At 40.3% G+C, this 20,808-nt stretch overlaps 1 protein-coding gene across 7 annotated transcripts in view; it reads right to left on the bottom strand.

The window, feature by feature from the left end:
• The window catches only part of LOC115612779 (phosphatidylinositol-binding clathrin assembly protein-like), a 28,004-nt gene extending 8,210 nt beyond the window's left edge, over positions 1-19,794 (bottom strand). For 4 of the 7 annotated variants that reach the window (XR_003993149.1, XM_030497505.1, XM_030497507.1 and 1 more), the window contains exons 1-13: positions 19,296-19,794; positions 11,487-11,629; positions 9,069-9,144; positions 8,443-8,545; positions 8,166-8,259; positions 7,950-8,061; positions 6,793-6,899; positions 6,132-6,173; positions 3,904-3,989; positions 2,701-2,824; positions 1,515-1,651; positions 1,090-1,193; positions 56-202 (exon numbers count right to left, since the gene is read on the bottom strand). Coding sequence is in view for 5 of the 7 variants with exons in the window: in XM_030497505.1 (XP_030353365.1) it covers positions 56-202; positions 1,090-1,193; positions 1,515-1,651; positions 2,701-2,824; positions 3,904-3,989; positions 6,132-6,173; positions 6,793-6,899; positions 7,950-8,061; positions 8,166-8,259; positions 8,443-8,545; positions 9,069-9,144; positions 11,487-11,629; positions 19,296-19,428 (1,408 nt within the window). In the remaining 2 variants the exon portion in view is untranslated. Of the gene's footprint in view, positions 1-55; positions 203-1,089; positions 1,194-1,514; positions 1,652-2,700; positions 2,825-3,903; positions 3,990-6,131; positions 6,174-6,792; positions 6,900-7,949; positions 8,062-8,165; positions 8,260-8,442; positions 8,546-9,068; positions 9,145-11,486; positions 11,630-19,295 lie in introns of those variants that run through there. The other 3 variants (XM_030497504.1, XM_030497508.1, XR_004389956.1) reach the window with 3 other exon arrangements.
• Between the last annotated feature and the right edge of the window lie 1,014 nt (positions 19,795-20,808).

Genomic DNA, 20,808 nt, shown 5'->3' with positions numbered 1-20,808 from the left:
TTATCATCTCCAGTTGCAAAGAAATGACATGGGTTTTGTTTGGTTGGGTTTTTACCACTAAACAGTTCCACCGTTTGTTTGGAGGAAAAAGCAGAATTGATGAAAGGGGTGGTAGATTTTACAGCTTCTTCAACTGGCTTCATGTCAAAGATGTCCAGATGAGGTGGAGAACCAACACAACCATTTGAGGACGAGAAAGGACCTTTCAGATGCAGAAGTGAAGGAAAGAATACAGAGTATAAACAGTGGAAAAGAAAAACAGACTGAAATGATTGAATATGAGAACCTCTAGACAAAGTCAAACCCTAAATATTCCACCTAGTGATCTGACCATTAAAAGACACGAATTCTTAGTTTCCGATAAAAACATCTAACAGCTCTATTTAGGGAAAATAGTTACAGTATTGCCATTGGGTGGAGGGGGAGAACAACAGAACATTTATCAATCAAAAAAGTTAGATACTACATTTCTGGCTTCAAGAATCTTCCTTTTAAATAGCACATAAAGGTAATCAATTCTACCTATTAAAATAGCAACACTTACAATAGTGTTAACATTGCCTTATTTCAGCATTTCATACCTTACTTTGATATCTATCCTCATTATACTTTGGAAGGATTGGTGAGAGTACAGACAATTTTGTGCACAAGAAACTGGAAAGAACAGCTATGTTATAAGAACTTTGAAGTCACCAACACCTTTTAAATGAAAAGTATATTAAATATCACTTAATGGAATGGATATACTAGTCCAGCATCTTTTCAGTTACATCTGGTTAGTTTGTATTGCCCAGCATTTTTACACTTTAATTTTTAGTTACATTTCTTCTATCTGTTCCCTTTTTGTTGAATATCTCCTTCATTTCATCTACTGCACACTGACACTACTTCTATTTGTTAAAAAAAGGTAACTTTTCTGTAACAGTTCACCAAAGCTTTCAGATGACTTATACTCTGTCAAGGACAGAAATGTTTGGATGCAAAGTAATTAAGGCTTAAGATGTACATTCAAGTAAATATGAATCTGTATTTTGTTCTTGTATTCCAAGAATTCACCCATTGTTTAGTCAAATCCTGGTATCAGCTCACCTCCCCAAGCACTGCTTGCTAATGTGAGTATAGCTGGAGTACTCTGCACAGTTGGAACAAATGCAGGCTGAAGATCAAAAAGGTCACTAGAAAGGTTGGGCATGCTGAATAAGAAAAGAGAGAGAGAAACATTAAGATGTGTAGTAGGCATTGTATTCCTGTGTTATACGAACATTCACACCCATCTGACTTTCTCTTCTTTACTAATAACCCACCAATAATAGCAGTAAAAACCAAAACTAGTAATTAAGTACTTATTATTGGCTGTAACCAAAATTGCTGTGAATACATCAGGAAAGCATCAGCAAAAGGTTATTCTGGAGAAGGACTTGAGAAGCAATCATGATTGTGGTTTGCAGCTGACTGTGGAGCTACAGGCCAATGCAGTAATTTCTGCTTGCTTCAGAAAGCAAAGTATCTCTCACCTATTTGTTGTGGGTGCTGGTACTGCAAAGAGGTCAACATCTACAGTGGTATTCACACTTTTTCCTGATAAGGTGCTTGGGGATGCTGATATGGAAGTGGAATTTGATACTACGGAAATCTCTCTTAATCGCTGCTCCTGGAAGATAAGATACCCAGTTTGCATTTTTGGCAGGAAAGTGAAGAGAGAATCTTCAATAGACCTCCATAACTCCAGAGGCAAAACTCAACTCTGCATTACCATTAAATTTTGCTTTCACACTCCAAATAGTTTTGAGGCTCTCACAACATGGCCTCCAGATGACATGAGCAGAGCTACTTCCTTGTTTCAGCATGTCCAGAGATGTTAAAGCAACACAAGAAAAATTCCCAACTGTCCCACTTGGGTATGCCTGGGACACAACAGAATTACAGACTTAGCCTTCAGCAAGAGAAGCATTTTGTCTCCTTTGAGATTTTATACTGTGTATGTTCTCAGGAAACAGTGTTATAAACGGATTAAAAGAACCAGAAGGACCAGGATTCAGGCCTTAGAGAGAGAGATCTCACTAAGACAACTACTCAACAAGTACCAGTGAGCAAATGAAAGCACATCGAGGAACCAAGGGAGAACACAATCCAAATGCTACATGTTACAAAACATTTCAAATATCTTATTATTCAAAGTCCATGGATTATACCTATACATGTATGACTTCAAACAGTTTTTCAAAGTAAACTATAGAATTATAAATAAGAGCAGTTAAATGTGGGCAGAACTGTAGTATATAACCTCCTTATGAGCAACATGACTGAAGCATCACACTAAAGCCATATTCCATACATCATGGGGACAAGCAACTCCCTCCTACCAACAATCAGTCTTACAATAGCAGTCTTACAATGCTCTATGTTCAGCTGCTATGTAACCTCGAATTGTTGTATACTCATTTTGTGAATCTTTGAGATAAATAACAATCTCCTGAAAGGAAGAATATAAATGATTTATATTAGGTGTCTTCTATTTGAGTCATACTCCTGGTAAAAGGGTCACCAGCAGCCATTACATCTGCATCCTACAGAATCATGTCTTGGTCTCTCAAGATGAGAGGCTCCCCCCACCAAGTTTTAAGCCAATCTTAGTTTCCACCTGTGTACAGTTAAACCCCCAATAAATCTCAGAATACAAACTTGTAAAAAATATAGTACCTTAAGTGCCTGCAGTCTAGCTTGTTCCTCCTCCAATGCCTGCTGTTTTTCTTTCTCATCCATCCTGCTAAACGACATTCCTGTACAGGCAAGTGTGGAAACAGCCCTGGATAGGGCAGTAGCTCTAAAACAGTAATAATTTTAAAAAAGTTTTATTAAGAAACAGTCAGGTATACATCACTTATAGTTTAATCATCAAGTGCCTTAGACGTGTGTCTCTCCCCCTCCATTCCAGTCTTTCTGTAACAGAGTAAGGGAAGAAAAGCAGACACCTCACTAATGGAGTTTGGTGAAAAAGCAGTGTGAGCACACAGGATTACCTCCTCAAGTTTCAGCAGGTAGGAACTGGAAGGTGCAAAACCTACCAGCTGTCTTTTTTCTTTAAGATCATACAGATTAGACTGGAATTCTATTCCATTCAAGTGGCAGAGGCACAGAAAGCTTGTTTGTACATATTATACATATAGCAGTGACCAAAGCAAAGTTATCCCCTATATAGGATAGTTTTTAGCAAAATATTGTGTAGTAAACCCTCAGATACTTGCAAACCAAACAAAAAGGTCTGAGCAGCAAGACAGCAGCTCAGGAATGTAGCTTACACTGATACATTTATCAACATCTACGATGTTTTTGTGGGAGAATGCCTATGCCAAAACATATCTCTCTTCCATCAGAAGTACTGTTCATACATATTGATACTGTACTTGAAAGAAAAAAAACCCAACCCGGAATTCCTGTCACCACAAAGCATCTCAGCTAATTTGGCTGTTCTGAGAAGGGATCAAAGAACTTCTATGAGTAGGTTAAGATAAATTCTCAGTCTGAGAGGTGGACAATGAAGATAAATACCATCCTATCTTGGGTAAAGAGAGCCTCAAAACCCAAATACCTTAGAAGTCTTATAAGCTAAAGGACTTCAAACAAGTAAAAGCTAAAAAGAATGATGTACAAAGTCTCAGCTCAGTGGTTTATTACAGCATAATAAGTCTGTCAGAGACACAGGCAGACATACCTAGATTTCAAATGTGACTAAACTATCAGACCATTACTCACTAGTAATGGTCTGATAGTTATACTTTTAGGAAGATATATTTGGAAATGAATAAAATTTGGGAACACCAAATGACTGAACCCTGAAAATTCTTAGCATGAAGATGACAAATCCTAAGTATGGGCAATCACTGTAATTCATTAGCTGCTCACCTGATGGCAGCGGAGACTTCTTTTGTTTTCTTTCCCTCCACAGAAGCCAAATGCTGTTCCAGTGCTTCAAGCAAGCTGCTTGGTGCCTAGTAAGAGTATTGATAAAACGAAAGTTAAAGTATTTATAAAACACTGCTTCTAGACAACACATCATTGTTTAGTACACAGATTAGTTTCCTCATCCACTAAAAACAAACAAAATCTCACACATCAGTAATTGTGCCATCCTGCACATCCGCTGTGGTTCTCTAAAAGGAGTGGCACAGAGACATGAAGTGAGGATTCCCCCAGAGTAGGTCTGCATCTGGGCACATAAGTTGCATTCTTGGTTTTGGCAACAGCACTTGCTATGTTAAGAGTTTGCAGAAGGCACTGCACGCACAGCTACATAGATAATCTTCAGAAAGGAGATTATACCCTAACTGCAGAATTTTTTTTCCTAGTGTTGTGTTTTTGTTTTCCCCAAGACCACCCTAAAACTTCTCTGCATGGAAAAGCATATTCTCTACTTACTGTTTCTAAAACCCTCTAAACAACCCCCTCAACCATAAAACCTAAAGCCAATCAATGAGTAACTTCTCTGAACTCTCTCATTGCTGCAGACACCCAACAACATCAGCGATGACATTCTTAGTAGTTTGACGTCAGGGAAGATGCCTGGGCTAACCCAGATACTATGACTTGAAAAACGCTGTATTTTATGACTCAGCCTCCCTTCCTCCACCCAAAGACATCTGACAGACTGACATCCATACAGAGGAAAACGACCCAGTTACGTTCATGAAATACAGGAACAGCTATAAACGGAAAGTCAGCAAGATCACTGTGAAATAGGGCACCTGCAAAGGGAAATGTTTTCTACACAGGAACTGGCAAAAGTGGCAGTAGTGTGAATTTAGTATCAAGGAAGGAAAACAGTTATACAGCAGCAGTAATAATAAACCTCTAAAGAGATAAAACCATTGTTGTCAAGAACAGTTTAAAGAAACTCTGAAATACGCATATCCCAGAACGGAATAATCAGCAGAAGCATAAACAAAGAATTAGGAGATAAATATGGCAGACCAGAGGAGAAACAGAGACATGATCCTGTCAGAACCTGTTTCAGAAATGTAAGCATACAGAAAATTAAATTTCTGTGAAAGCCCGGTATTAAATTTCAGCAAGTTCTTTTAACGTGGCACTAAATGGATGTACAATTATTCAACTCTTATTAAATGCCGTGAAATTTACTATAGGAGCGGAGTGCTTAACGGTGGCATTGGAGTTGTGGAATACACAGGATGCTGACATCTACCACCATGGTTCAGAGTTGCCTTTCACATCTAAGTGCACTTACAACTAAAGAGCTGAGCTATTAAATGAAAGAAAATGTTGCGAGAACAGTAGCTGTAAAGGGTTTTGCTCACTGAAAGTTTCAGATATAAAAAGCAGCAAAGTGAACTTTCAAGTAAAAAGAAAGAAAAAAAATGCTTTGAAGAGCCTTATAATGACCCAATTAACTGGACAAGTGCACACAAACCCAGTGAATTACCACTTCAGACTTGAATATAATTTGATTAGCATAGTACAGACCAACTGAATACTGCAGTAATAGTCAAAGAGTAAGATGCTAAGATCAAACACCAACAGAAAACATCAAACTACTGTTTCCATTCATTACCTGCTCTTACCCTGCTGGTTACAGTTGTATTTCTTTCCTAGAACAAAGGCCTAGAAGTTTTTAAAGGGGTTAGTATTAATTGCTAGGAGCAAGCATTAGAGATTTGCATTTTAAACACGTATAATTTCAGATGGAAGAGTAGGCAGTAACAACCACCACTGACAATGGAAGCTTGTGGTTTAGATTTGACTTCCATATTAAAAAGACACTGATGAAGTTTAAGCAAATCTTCATAGTAGATATATTTTTACACATGAAATTTAATTTGTGAGGTAGTGTAGGATTAGATGTGACTGTTCAAAAGTTTACATGTTAGATTTTAACTGTTTCACACTGGCTCCAGCCCTGAGTACTCTAAACCTCTAAGGCACTCCAGTTTATTGCCCAAGTCTCCTGACAGACTGCCATTTATTCTACCCATCAGGTTACTCTGTGCTACAGAAAGAACACCGAATACCTCTGCCCTGTTGGGTTGGGGGTCCTAGGTTAGAAATACAATGCCCCTATGAACTGAAGGAACTTGCAAAGAACCTGTTGGGTTAATCAATATGATGTGTAAACTGACCTGAGTAAGATCTGGAATGTCTCCCTGATCAATTCCAACTTGCTGGGTTTACAAGGGGGAAAGAAAAAAAAAGAAAAGAAAAAAGAAAAAAGTACATTACTACATGCAGTGGCAATGAAAATAAAAACAGTGATGTCTGAATGTTACCTAGAAACTAACATATTAAAAAGGGATATTAATAACTTTACAAACTGGTACAAGTTTCTCTGAAACTTAGCAATTGCAAGTGCATTAAACTGCATCTCAAAGCAAACCCAACTTTTCATCCAGCCTAACTTTCACACAGAAAAGCTTACTGGGAGCATTAGAAACACCTGCCCTGCTTAGTAGAATTACATCTCCATTGTTAGCAGTTACAGTAAAGGAGAGCACTGTGAACAGACTGTAACATTCAGGTCATACATTTTGGACCATTTGTGCAATTTATAACAACACTTCAGAAAATTTACTCTGTTGTCTGGCTAATAAAAAGGATACCCAAGAATCTCACTTCATGTTAATGAGTGTACACAATCTTTAAAGCAGCTAATCTGTAAAATACTTCCTTGCATAGCAAAGTTCAGCAGATATTAATCTGTTTGTGAAGTTGGTCTTATGAATACAGACTACTGTACCAGTACAGACAGCAAAACATCCTTTCCATAGACACAGATTTATTTACCTCTGCTACTTTGAGGAATTCTGACAATTTGGTCATTCTGGCTAGGAATTTTTTGTAAATATCCAAGCCTTCTTTGCACTGGTTCTTCTTCATATCAAAATATCTTTCTGAGGATGCAAATAAAACTCATGTAAGGTAACATCGTCCCCAGCAAAAAGCCAAGACAATATTATAAAAGTAAACTCAAGACAAGCTTCTGACAGGAATAACTCAAAGCTATTCAGATTTTAAAGTTCACATGAGTACCTGACACCTTTTGTAATAAGTCAATCAAAAGAAAACACTGGTTTTTCTATTTTGGTACACTAGAATATAACACAAAGCTTTATTAAGCATCAATGTGAATCACTGCAATTGTTAAATTAGGTATTTAGGGGGATATTCAAAAAGTCAGCTTATTAGCTGGCAATGAGGCAAATTATTTTAGCAATTGAAAATATTCCTGGTATATATTTACATTTTTAGACCCTGAATCATTATATTGTGATGTTTGTAAATGGGCTCAATATCCAAAAGACATCAGAACAGCTACTGAAGTGGCACAAATACTGAACTGACCAGCCAAAAGGAGGATCAACCACATCCTTCACTTTTTATGGTTTTGCCCTGTATTCTTACAGATATTTCATTGAGTAAAAAACTAGTGCATTAACAGAACAAACTAAGATGTTTTCATTCAGAATTTGCTTACGTAGTCATTATAAGGTTTTGCTAAGAGCTTACTGCTCTTGAACAAAAAATCCTACATGTCATCTACTAGGCTCATGTAGGCTCAGGTACCAGGTAAAGGTGAATAGTCAAGCTATAAACTATGGGAAAACAGAAGTCAGTCATACTGTGACTATACTGAACACTCAAAATACCAGCTATCTCACTAATACTTTTAAAGCCCAAATGCAAAGGTTACCCACTGCACATATGGTATCTTTGTTTTAGTCTCACCCTCTCCTCTCAACTTCTGTTTCATGATGTATTCTTCTAGGTAGAAGCATATGTTTAAGCCTACGCTAGTTGCCACTGAAACTAAGACAGGCTTAATTCACTGGTAATGGAGCAGAGACAATTTATTACGAAACTGCAGTCAGAAATTGTCTGTATTCTTTAGTTCTCTTAGTATCTTACACAAAAGTTCAAAAGCTAAGAAAATTCTCACATACCTAAAAGATTAATAATCCCCTCATTGTATGCTGCAAAAAGTCTAATGGAATCTTTAAAGAGGAGCATAAAGGCAGCATTTATAACACCATTTGTTAGTTCATTTGGATTTGCCTGTGTAGAAAGCAATGAGAAAGTAAATTAGTATTTAATAATATAATGAAACTCTCACTTCAAAATGAGAGAGTGTTACTTAACACTGGGCTTAAAGTACTTACATCAAAATCAAGGAGTGCATCAAGCTGGTTCTGTATGATTGGAAGGGTTTTCAGAAGCTTTTCAGCGTTCATGGTTCTCATCACTCCATCTATCCTACACAGTAGAAGACACATATTTACAAGTTACCAAGAGACCTCAGCATATTATGCTGTTTCAACAACACTATACTGCTTCGAAGGGCCAAAAGGAACACAAATCTACACTAAGCTCAACAATTACTGCCATTTCCCTCCCCCCATATGGAAGAACAAACAAAAGAAGCAGTAACAGTCTTACCCTCTTTTCATTTTGGTGAAGTCAACTGCTACAAGTCTATATGAAAGTGCTTTTTCATTCAAGTATCTGCTATATCGCCTAATGAAGGTAGACATATCATAGCCTGAAAATTAAGCATTTTTAAGTTAGACATTTTGAGGGGGTACAGGTTTTTTAAAGCTCTTTTCAAGACCTATTCTTTTACAAGCCCATTTTTCATCAACTTGCATAAAAAGCTCCTCAGAGGCACTTCCCAAAGTCGAGATTCACTGTTTTTCACCTTGAGATGTGATGTTACAGTTTCTTCCCAACTTGCTAAGATTAGGGAAGTATTCATTGCAATTATGAAAATAAACACCTAAACACATTAAAGTATGAGGCAAGAACCAAGTAGCTCTTATTAAGATATTCTTAAAATTAGTCTAAAAATGCATTCCTACTAAAATATTGAAGACTTTGGTAACTTATCTGCAATGCCTCAAAAAACACATAAAGACCCAGAAATGTTTTCTACAATTGGCAAATAATTCTCGGGAGATTGGAAGGGGTTCTGTTTCTACAGCTCATCTTTGTTACCATTATCCTAGTGTGCACCGACACAGAGCCAAAAAGCAGTAGAGTTACTTCCTTCAGTGAAAGGTCCTTACCCTGCATGGCACTTTTGTCCAGGTAGTTATTTAAATTGAACAAAGTGTTTCGGGATGCAAGATACTGGATAAAGCGCTGTTGGTGAAGAAGAAGTTGAGAATATCATTGTTGTGAGAGTCAAAACATTTAAGCATATTACAAGAAAGCTACACTTACCTTGTAACTGTTTCGAGTAACCTCTATCAACAATAGAAATCAGTTAAAAGGGTAAAAATTAAAGGAAAAGTAGAAACTGTTGATTAGCAAAGCCTCTGAAATCCAAAACTCTTTGGCAAAAATATAAAATTAAATAAAAACACTTTATTTCCCTATGAATAAAAGACTAATAATCCTAGAGGAGGCTGCTTAGGTTAAATTTGTAGTTTAGAATAGACGAGCTGGAAAACACAAACCAAAAACACCACTTGTCTTATCCAAGCTCCCACAGTTCACAGAGCTCTGGGGCTGCTGTGGAAGTGGGAAACAGGCTCAGTTACAAAGTTTAAAAGTAACAATATGCTTCTGAACTGTGGTGAGCAGCAGCAGCACTGGGGTTATAGCTACACACACACATTGTAATGCACTGATCTGACTAACAACAAAGTTAAGTTTTGACAAATAATAGCTGGCTCCATCAGTAATGCAACAGGAAGAGACAAACACATCCAGATAGCAAGACAGTTTTAAAAGCTTCTCTGCCACTGTTACACACAGATCTCCTGTGATGGCAATTTCTTGACTTTCTTGCTGCTTTTGTATGCGTTTTAGTCCATAGAAGAGGACTATGATCAGTATGCCTTAGTACTGCATTCGAAGAGATGTAGAAGAAAAAGAGTTGGAACACGGTCAGGAACAGAACAGTGAATGTTCAAAGTGTGTTTATACACATTTCAAAATTAGCTACTGTTCTGCACCTCATTTTAAAAAGGCCCAAGGTTAACCCTCACCCTCCAGATGTTGGAGGTCTTGCATTGCATGATGCACAAGTGAGAGGAATCTTAACCTGTTTTAGCCAAAACTTCATCACAAGAAACAGGCAGTCATGTTGAACAAGAAACTGCAAGACAGTAACTACTCAGACACCACTTTGACCTTCTGCTGTATTTAGTTCTACTTAAAATAGAAGTCCAACATCCGATAATTTTTTATATGTACAAGAAAAGGGCCTCCTCTAATGTATTAGAGCAGTGAGGAGTCCACTCACGTTCCACCTGAAATTACAGAACTAGTGTTCCAGCCACATTATCTCAGCAGGTATAAAGTAACTCTTCTTCAGGTTTCAAATGCATCCATTCAAAGCAGAAGAGAAGACACGAAAATTTCTCTGTCACTACAAAACACTGCACAGGCAAACGGATACTGACTGGTAGCCCACAGCTCTTAAGTTTTTAATTTTTCCTATGGTTCAGTTCTGGTTTTATTTTCTTCTTGCAAGCTTCCATGTGTAGATATGAACTGTACTGGAATAAGAGAGAGTAAAATATACAAACTGATTTACAGCATGCAGTTTAGCTTCATACTTATTCTAAGTAGTGAATTCCAAGCAGTGAATTTTACTTATCCTTGTATTATCCTCTAATTTCAACCTATTATCTGTTGAAACTACAATTTAAGCACATAAATAACGTTGGGAAGTGTTAACCAAGAGCATGTTGTGTTTTACAGGTCATTTCAATGAAGTGAGAGGAGGCAACCAAATTTTCAGAGTAGTTTAGTGGCTGGAAGCAGTACCTTAAGAATCATCATTTCAATATTACCAGTAGTCAACAGTTATATTAGGAGAATGCCTACACACAAGTTCAAGACTAAATTGCCACCTGAGCAAGACAAAGGTCAGTTTTTAACAGAAGGCCTGCCTAAGAGAGACTACAGTTCTAATGCCATGGTATTGTCTGAGAGGCTTTTCGTAAATAGTGATGAAATAATTTAAGTGAACTAAAAGCAACAGAAACCCGTTTAGGAGGAATGTTAATAGCAACAACGTATGAAGATTTACCCCATTAGATGATGATTTCCAAGACCCAATATTCTAGTCACCATACTCCTCCCCCCTTTAGTAAGTATTCTTATCTATTAATAGGTTGGCTGCACATGTATGGAGGGCTAACGACTCTTCTGCTGTGCTCTTACTGGTAAGCACCAGCATAATGAAGTAAAGCTCATCATAAAGAGCTCATAAAGCTCTTTATTGTAGAAAGGTCACTCATCATTCCCTCGTAGCCCAGCCCAGATACCTGCAGGTATATTACAAATATTGATATATTTCAGTATTGAAATAATGAAGGAATGTTTTCTTCTCTGGAGAAGTACTTTACAGCCATCAGCAGAGGAAAAACAAAGACCATTGAAAATCAAAGTACACATCTAATGTTTCAAAGTTTGAGAAAAAAATTTAAAACACTGTCAAGGAGGCTTTAAGAGAAGTAATCATGTCTTACCTCATTTCCATACATCATGAGGTGGTGTGTTGTAATTAGAGCTTTGAACACTACAACCCAGCTACTGTTTGCAGTTCTCTCAAAGAGTGTATCTGCCAACTGCGGAATATTCACATTCATTTCATTTGTGCACTGTATTAGATCTAAATTAAAGGAAAAAAAAAATCAAAGCATTACAATAAGCTATATGCTCAAAGAGGATCCTTATTTTGTGTTTCTGCACTGAGAATTCTTACTGGATGCATTATAAGAAATAATTGAGCTATTTTACATTCCCTGCTCAAATTCACTGCATTTTATTGAAAGACTCCAAGTATGAACTTCAAAGGCATTTCAATAATTTTATGGGATTCTCAGCATCTCATCGATAACTTGCTCCAGTAGAAACTCTATGCCCAAATTATTGTCTGAAACCCACTCAATCTTGAAAAGACAGACAAAATAAACCCAAACAAACAAAAACCCAACAATAAACCCCCCACAACCAACCAAACAACCACCACCAGGAAAAATCAGAGCAGCAAGGAGAAGCTGAGACATCTGTGCCTCATGAGATCAAGAGGCAGCAAGGACCCTGCAGCTCCAACCTAAGCTTGCATACCAACACACATGATAGCAAATGAGATGCTACAAACCTGCGATAAGCCTCTTTTTTATAAGAATTAAGAGCAAGAATTTGCATCTACAGATGCAAACCAAGTATTTTGTGGTGGACCATGGCAGGTCTTGGGCTTTTATACCAAAAAAGCTCTTTGTGTCCAAGACTTATTATAAACTCAGCAGTAGAACATTAACTTGGGAAGTCAAGAACGCTTCATGTCTCTGCCTGAGTATTGTACAAAACCAGAACACGCTCCAGCAGATACCTGGGAAAAAAAAGCCTGCTGAGAAGAAAGCAAAGAACTGAATCCAGAACTATTCTAAACCCCTCAATACATGCACATTAGACATTTATTCTCTCTTGAGCTAAATTTGGCTCAGGTGTGATCAAAGTATACCTTAAGGACTGGGCAAGGCCAGTAAAGCAAACACTGAGTTTGAAAAGCTTCCTTTGTGGCCTCCTCTTTAAGCCAAGTCTGTGAGCAGCCTGTTGGCTGCAGAGCAGCATTGCTGTTCATGCGGTTTGTCTGTCTAAGTACTCGAAGCAGAGTAGATGCTTGGGAAGTTGGGCAACAACTGAATATTGGGGTGTTGGCCAACTTGTCCTATTAGCTCTACATACAGGACAAAGTTATCATACGCAATTTAAACATGAACTTAGAGATCACACATTGATAGTTTAGGACAAAACACTTCACAGAAAGGCTGCACTTGGAATTTCTATCTTTTTCACTGCACAGAATATATTACAAACATATCTTAAAGATCTGTTTATTAAGAATATTAAATTCTTTGATTAAGGATCACTGTTTAGAATAACTTAATAACCAGAGTGATTTTAACAAACTAATGAGTTTTAGATAGTATCTTGCTGAAGTAGAAAGCTATAAAATGCCAATTCTAATAAGTTACTAATTTCATTCTGATGCCAAAGGTTTCCAAATACGTACAAAGCATGAAAGTTGGGCTGAAAACTTTCATCCTTATTAGCAACACACAAAATGCTGAATGAAAGAGCAACCCTGCAAAGAAGTCTTAAGCTATACATCAAAACTTTATTGTTGAGTAGTATTGAAACATTTCAATATTTACAAACATGAAGAGTCTCAAAAACCACATCAATTGATAGATGTTGCTCATAACTCACAGCTACATCATCATCAGATGCTGTGTCAAATTAAGTACTTTAACATTTCTAGAAGTCCAAACAGTCCACAGACAACAATTGCTCCATATAATGGATGAATTGTATATTCCAGAATTTATACACAGAGAAAACTGGAACTTTAATTCAACAGCCTCATCTACTGAATGAGAACTTCCTTGGTATTTTTCATGGAACTGAAGTATCTGTAACCAGCACAGATATGTTACAAGTCCTACACTTAGTTTATAAAAACTAAACAAGCAAAAGAAAACAACCAACAAACTCTATACAGAGCAATACCTATAACAATACCTAGAACATTACTATGAGGGAGCAGTTAAAGAAATTCCACTGATCTGCTGAGGTCAGACACACACAGCCTATTGAAAATATTATTCCTGCACAAAGCCTTTTTCCTACACAGGACCACTAAGCAACTCAATTTTTTCACTAAAGACTTTCAATATTAAGAGTACTTATTTAGTAATAAATGAAACTGGGAGGGAAGATCCATATTAAAACCAAACGCTTTCTGGTCTCAAGTCAAATTAGCCAAGGTAATTTCATTCATACACTGCCAGCACTCCCACAGAGATTTCAACCTTGTCACCTTCCCTCAAGCTAAGGTCTATGAACAGATGTTCCAGTAGACCCTAAGATGATGCTGAACACCTTGGAGATCCCTTGCATATAGGTATGTCTACAACTGATATAAAAATTATGTTCTCCTAGTGCTGCTCAAACACAATGTGACAGAAATTATACTGTTAGCAACTACATCAAATGCCTCTCTCTCCTTAAGCCACACATCCATAAAGAAAGGCTTTGGCTTATCATGCCATCACAAGGGTTTAAACCACAAGAAGGCATCCAGATGTCTGTCTACCTTCAGAAGGGAGCAACTGCCTTCTGCTTTGGTACACAAGACTAAAAGAAATTTTCTGTCAAGTGACAGTAAGAGTGGAAGTTGATAGACCTCAGGTGCATTTGAGAAGCTCACATGGTACTGTTTCATTCCACAAGTGTAGCTCCATGTGATTTAGAAGTGCAGTTCTAGTAATTCCATGAAAGTGCTAGTAAGGTTTTTCAGCACATTGTACTTGCTCCTGTAAGATGTGAGCCTGACCATTTTAAAAGGCAACCAAAATGAGATTTCACATAGTAGGGCTACTCAGAGCCTAATTCAAGCTGTGCTTGAGGTTAGAGGACTTGAATGAGCTGCAAGTGCCATGCACTTTAGACACAAGCTGAAGACTGGCTTCCCTGAAGACAATTTTTATTGAGGGCACTTAGCACAATTCAGGTCTTTCGTTTCAATCTCCTTGAATGCATAAACTCACAAGCTACAGCTGCCAATACCGAAGAGCACATGCTTAAGCAAAAAAAAAAATCTCTAAAATAGTAACCTAAGAATGGGGAAAAAAAATCTCGGTGCATTTTATAGGCCAAAACTGGACTTTTCTAAGAGTGTATTGCAAAACCTAAGTTTAAAAAGACTCTTTAATAAGGATACTCAGGGTAATTTTTTCATTATTATTTTACAACTAGTAATAACAAAGCCAGCAACACGTTCGAATTCCAGCTCTTGAGATACCTAACAAAAAAGGCAAGTGTTGTTTCTCTAATAGGATTCTTCTGAGTCTGCAATAGGAATATCTACATCGAACAAACTTACACCCAAACTATGGATCTGTTACAGCTGGTGGCAAAGGAGGAAAAGACTACTACCATCCTACCTGTGGATGTATAAAGGAACACATGCACCTGAGAGACTGATGGGCAACTGTAATACGAATGTTGGCAACAAAAACCGGAATGAAATTTGTAGGGCAAGTGATGCTCATTTTCTTATCGCACTACTTATATCAACACTTTACAACTCAAAGTATTTTGCCAATTACCCAGAGGAGGCATTTCAACTGCAAGTGAAACTGTGGTGCTATTTCCAGAATGGAATTTAGAAACATTTTAACATCACCAGGAGGGAGGGAAGGGAAGAGAAAGAAAAAAATCAAAGTGCTTTAAACCAGAAGAGTACCACAGGGGTCTTCAAGCAGCCTGGAAGAGCTGTGGAAATCTTACTGCCAGAAGAATACTAAGGATTTCTCTTCCACAGCCCATCAAATATTGGCACATCATCTATGAAACCATACAGCTCTTGGGAAAACAGCATGCATAAACCAACTATTTTAAATATATATATATCTCTCTCAGGTTTTTGGAAAAATCTCAGCCAGGCACTGACAAAAAGAAAAAAAAAAAAAAGAGACACTTTTCAACTTTCAAGTAACAAGAAAGTAATAATTTTCTTGAGTCAGGAACATCTCTCAAGAGAGCTGCAAATACCTGAGTTAAAGACAACCACGGTTGTTTAATATTCCTGTATTTCTTCCATTTTGTCACAGGACTGAAACTGCTCTAGACAGATAGAAGAATTAAGACCACTTGCCTTAACCCCAGCAGTCTTGAAAAAAATTTACATTTTCTTTTTGAAAGCTGCACCATAAACTATAAGTTCACAAAAACATAAAACGGAAGATCCACTTCAGCAAACTTTCTCAGCATAGCCTAAGGAATGCAACAGTTCTTGCTGGAGGACTTAAAAGAAAGCACCTGATGCAAATATTTGTATCTGCTCTTATAGAGCAGATTTGCCAGCAAACTTTAAGTTTCATTTATATAATAGCTAAATCTGAACTTAGAGTTACTTTACCAGAAGCAAAGCAATTCAGCTACTCTATTGCACTCCCCCACTAAACAAGGATAAATGAGAGCCCATAGCTTATTATTTGTTTGGGGTTTTTTTTAAGCTTAAAGCAATTGCTAAGTAAAACTCACATTTACAGATGCAAACAACATTAACTATTTTGTTGTTTTTCAAGTTAAATTTCCTCAATTACCTCACAGATTACTAAGGAGCTTCAAATTCAAGAAAGGCACCTTACTGCCTGTGGAAGAGTTCAGGGGTATTTCTTGGTACTACTGTATCACAACTGAAGTATCTCTGCAAGAGCCACACAGCATCAGCATTCATGAGCTTTAGCTACTGAAAGTAAGAACAGGCAGATACAAAACCAACCCCAAACTGTGCTAGTCATAATGTGGTATTATTGGCAAAACTTCAAGTTTAGAATGATTTGGTGGAGACCTGAACTTTCTCCTGTGGCATAATACAACTTTGCAGTACCTGAATTATCACTTCTTACAAGATTTCCAAAGCCTGTGTAAAAGTCTTAAGCTTTGATGAGTAACATTAACTACTTTCTCCTCCCCTGTGCTTAAGAGGGCCATATACAAGTTAAACAGGAGTTGCTTTTTCCTTTGTTACTGTGTTCGTTTAAAAGTTTAAGATGCAATTCCTTTAGAGGGTTGTGTTTTGCCAAATTTTGGACTACACGCAAGTCTACTCAGCCAGTTACCAATGTGGCTACAGCTCTAATTTATCTTTTTATTATGGCTTTTCAGTAGTTAGCCAGGAAAAGACGTGTCACCAAAGGCATAACCTAGCCCCAGTCTACTGTAACCCAAACTCAGGAGGAGGGGAAGTGAGGAAACCCACACTGAGGAAAAAGAGACAAAGACCTTCAGGTGCTCCACTAAGAGAAAATATCAGCCTCTGTAAAATACTTTGTTATCCTAAAATATTACAGAATACTACAGAAATAGATCTGCTGACTTATTTAGGACACTGTGACCTACTTTGAACGGAAAAAACCCCACCAAGTATTCCCATTGACATTGCTTAGGCTTGGGATGGTTTTGTGTGGGGGTTTGTTGTTTGGTTTTTTTTTGCTTTTCAAGAAAAATAAGACTACACTACTCAGCAGTTAGTAGCCAGACAAAACCCAAGACTCCTAAATACTAGTTCAAACACTGCAAGTGTAACATCTTCCTGTAAAAACCCATATTGTAATATTATAGTGTTTATTGCTGTGGAAACAGCAAGGGGGGGGTTTTTAAGAATTAATCTGAATAGAGTGCATAAACTAATACTCCTCCACAATCCCTGATACAACTACAGCAACTCTCAAAAACATCTTCTGGAAGCTTTTTCTTTAGCAGCAATTTCAAGTCATACCAGATGGTGTAGCATTTTTGAATGCCACACACACGGAGCGACCAAGGTGCAACTAGCAGTGAATTGCATTAAATCCAAGCTATGTCTTCCTTCATAATTTACTCACACTGTATCTTTGCAAATACACTGTGTGATTTTTTTCCCCAGAGATTACAGTACTTAAACTAGTATCTTACTTACCTGCGTTTAATGTAAGCCAGGTTTGTGTATCAGTAATAACGTGTCACACAAAGGCTTGCAGATGTTTGAACAGCAGTGCCTGGGTACGCCCAGTGAAGAGTGGAGAATGTGCACTGGTATTTTTTTTTTAACCCCTTGCAGAGATATCTGCAGTACCATATTTCACCTCGTTTTTCCACTCCTACCCCGCCAAAGTATTCCCCTATTTCAGACACCAAATTGCAACAAGCTTTTTGTTTGTCTTAGGCCAAAGTCTGAGGAAGTGAATTACACCAGAACACAGAACTCATCTGGCACAGAAGGGGACCTACGGGAGACTGACAGCTCTGGACAGGTTTGTACCAAAAGATATCCAAAGGAATTCCATAGTCAAAACACAATCTCAGCTTATGCTCTTCAAGAGTTTTTCCAAGTTTCAATTTTCTTATTTTGTGGGGGTAACTTACAGTAGATGTAATGATTTTAAGGATATTTTCTACCAGTGCGCTACATCTTTTAAGCTTCAGAAGTTCTCAAACTATTGAGCAAACTCACCACTTTCTGGCTTCCTGTTCCGTTACCATTTCTGGACTCCAGGGTTACCTCCTGAGGTTGTTCTACCGCAGGCAGAACACAAGTTGAGATGAAGTGAGGTAACTTTAAAAAGGTGTCTTTCAAAAAATAAATTGACAGTTACCCAGGTTTAAGGCTTTTAAATTCAACACAGCAGCTGCAACATTTACTACTGCAGCTGGATTCCACTCAGATCAATAACGAATGCGATACATATTTGTTTGTGTTTAACTATTTGATCCACATCAAAAGCTCTCACATAGTAAGTCCGTCTTAACAGAAGAGTGCCACAGTGTCAGAGCACCAAACTATCCTCAAACCACACAACTGCTTATGCTTCTTCTGTGAGCTGGAACAGCAGATTCCCCTGAGCACCAACTTGTACAAGTCCTGCAAAACTACCAGCCTGCTCCACTGATTTTGAAGAACCCCTCATAAAGCTTCACATCTTCTTTCCTCTCCCTAATGGAAACACACACACTTAACTTCACTTTTAACAGACGCTGAACAAGCATACTGCACAATGTAGAAGGTTTGGAGCACTCACTGCACTTTAGCGCAGTTAAACAGTAACTTCTATTGCTATCCTGTTACTAAACCATGAAACAAAGCAACACCACCGACACTTTTCTGGGTATCACGGGTTCTAGTTACCAGCTTTCTGCCTCTTTTGGTATGCAGAAAGGTGTTTTAACGTATTCAGTTTAAATATAACGGTGACAACAGACTCTCATTCTGGAGAGGTGCACTGGTCCACCTTTACCCTTCCCTTTACCTCACTTTTTACCTCGTTTCAAGAGTCATAAGACATAAAGCTATGCTCCTTCAGGAAACGTTGCAGCCTGCAGTCCACCAGATGCACAGACGGACGGAAGAGTGCTTAAAAATTTAGCTTCTCGCTCACAACAGCAAACCCACATAACTCAACCCACCTTTCCCCCCGGTGCCGGGTTAACGCGCAGGGCTGCGCCCAGAGCTCGCAGGCTCAGAAGCTCTCACCGGGAAGAGTTCACAAGGTTGCACTAATTTTGTTTCCCGGGCGCGACAGGGTGTTACAAAGCTCGCTCCCTCCACGTGTAAGGCAAGTTTTGAAGAGCAAACCGGCCAGGTTCTCCCAGCTGTACGCGACATCCCCTCCTCCCTGCTGCGGACAGGAGGGGCCACACCGCCTGCCCCGGGGCTCCGAGCGGCTCCCGCCGGGCCCGGCCAGGCCCCCCCTGCCCGGCCCAGGCCGCCGCAGGGTCTTACTTACAGTCCAGGTGCTTCTTCTTGGGGCCCATCACCTCGTGGGTCGTCGCCTTGCAGACAGCTTTGGCCACGGCCGAGCCGGTGACACTGTGCTGCGCCGCCGTGATGCGGTCCGTGATCGACTGCCCCGACATCATCGGCGCGGCCCTGGCGGCGGCTCCCCCCGCGGACCCGCCGCGGCGGGCAGCAAGGCCGGGACAGCGGCTCCCCCGCGGCCGGGGAGGGGAGAGGCGAGCGCAGCCGCCCGGGGGACGGGCGCCGGCAGCTCCCTCCCGATGCGAGGCCGGCGACCGGGGAGTCCTCGCCGGGCTCCGCCTCAGCGGCTCCTCTCACCCAGCCGTGACGGGGGCTCTCCCCGCAGACCCCGCGGCGCCCCCTCGCCCGCCGGCGGCGGCGGCGCGGCCCGCCCGGCCCTGTTGCTCCCGCGGGCTGCGCCCCGGCTTTCCCTTTCACATTCACGCTACCAGACAAAATGGCGGCGGCCGCGGCGGCCGCGGCGTCAGGTGACCGGCGCGCCCGCCCCACGCACCGCCCCGCGTGCCCGCCCCGCTCCCACCGCGGGGAGGGAACCCGCGCGCGCGGCGCGGCCACGCGGGGCTCCTCCGTCACCGGTGACGTCAGAGGGCGCTTGGCGCGGCGGGAGCGGGTCGCTGCGGGCCCCGTCCGAGCTGGGCGCTGCCGGGGACGGGCAGCGCGGCTCCGCTGGGCAGCCTGCCTCCAGCGCCTCGTCTCAGCCTGCCCTCCGCCAGGTTAAACATCCCCCTTGTCCTGTCCCCACACGCCCTTGTCCAAAGCCCCTCTCCAGCTTTATTGTCGGCCCCTTTCGGCACTGGAGCTGCTCTAAGGTCTCCCCTTAAGGAGCCTTCTCTTCTCCAGGCTGAACAACCGCAGCTCTCTCAGCCTGTCAGAGCTTGATCTAACAGAGCTTGCTGTCAGGTTTTGGTAGGATGGGTTTTCCCATGGAGCAGCGACATTGGTGTTTGCAGGGTGGCAGAGGTGCAGAGGGGCCCCGCAGTATCGCTGCGTGTTGTACGGGAACTCCCTCTCATTCAGGTTGCAGAGAAAGAATAAAAGCTCCTTGGAAAACTTTCGTCTTGCAGAGGACTTTATTTGGAGACGCAACATCTGTAAAAAGAAAGAGCCCGGCCTCCCTTGCTGAGCCTATTGCGTGTTCTGATGAAACTGAACCTGCTCCGGAAGGCAAATGTAACAACAAAAGCCCTCCCTTCCTGTTTTCTCTCAGCTTTATTGCTGAGCAGACGGCACACAGCCTGGAGTATGCCCTTGGTCAGCTGGGCCCAGCGGTCCTGGTTCTGTCCCCTCCCGAGATCTTGTCCATCCCAGCCTCCTGGTGAGGGGGAATGTTGGAGAGGCAGCCTTGATGCTGTGGAGCACTGCTCAGCAGTAGCCGAAACACTGGTGTGTTACCAGCACCTTTCTAGGTGCCAACACACAGCACAGTGGGGCTGCTGGGGGTAAAACTTAACACCATCCCAGACAGACCTGATACAGGCTTA

Source organism: Strigops habroptila, chromosome 9 (genome assembly GCF_004027225.2).
Source record: "Strigops habroptila isolate Jane chromosome 9, bStrHab1.2.pri, whole genome shotgun sequence".
Lineage (NCBI taxonomy): Eukaryota > Metazoa > Chordata > Aves > Psittaciformes > Psittacidae > Strigops > Strigops habroptila.
Note: the sequence above shows the minus strand (reverse complement) of the source record. Positions and strands in the feature narration are given on the sequence as shown.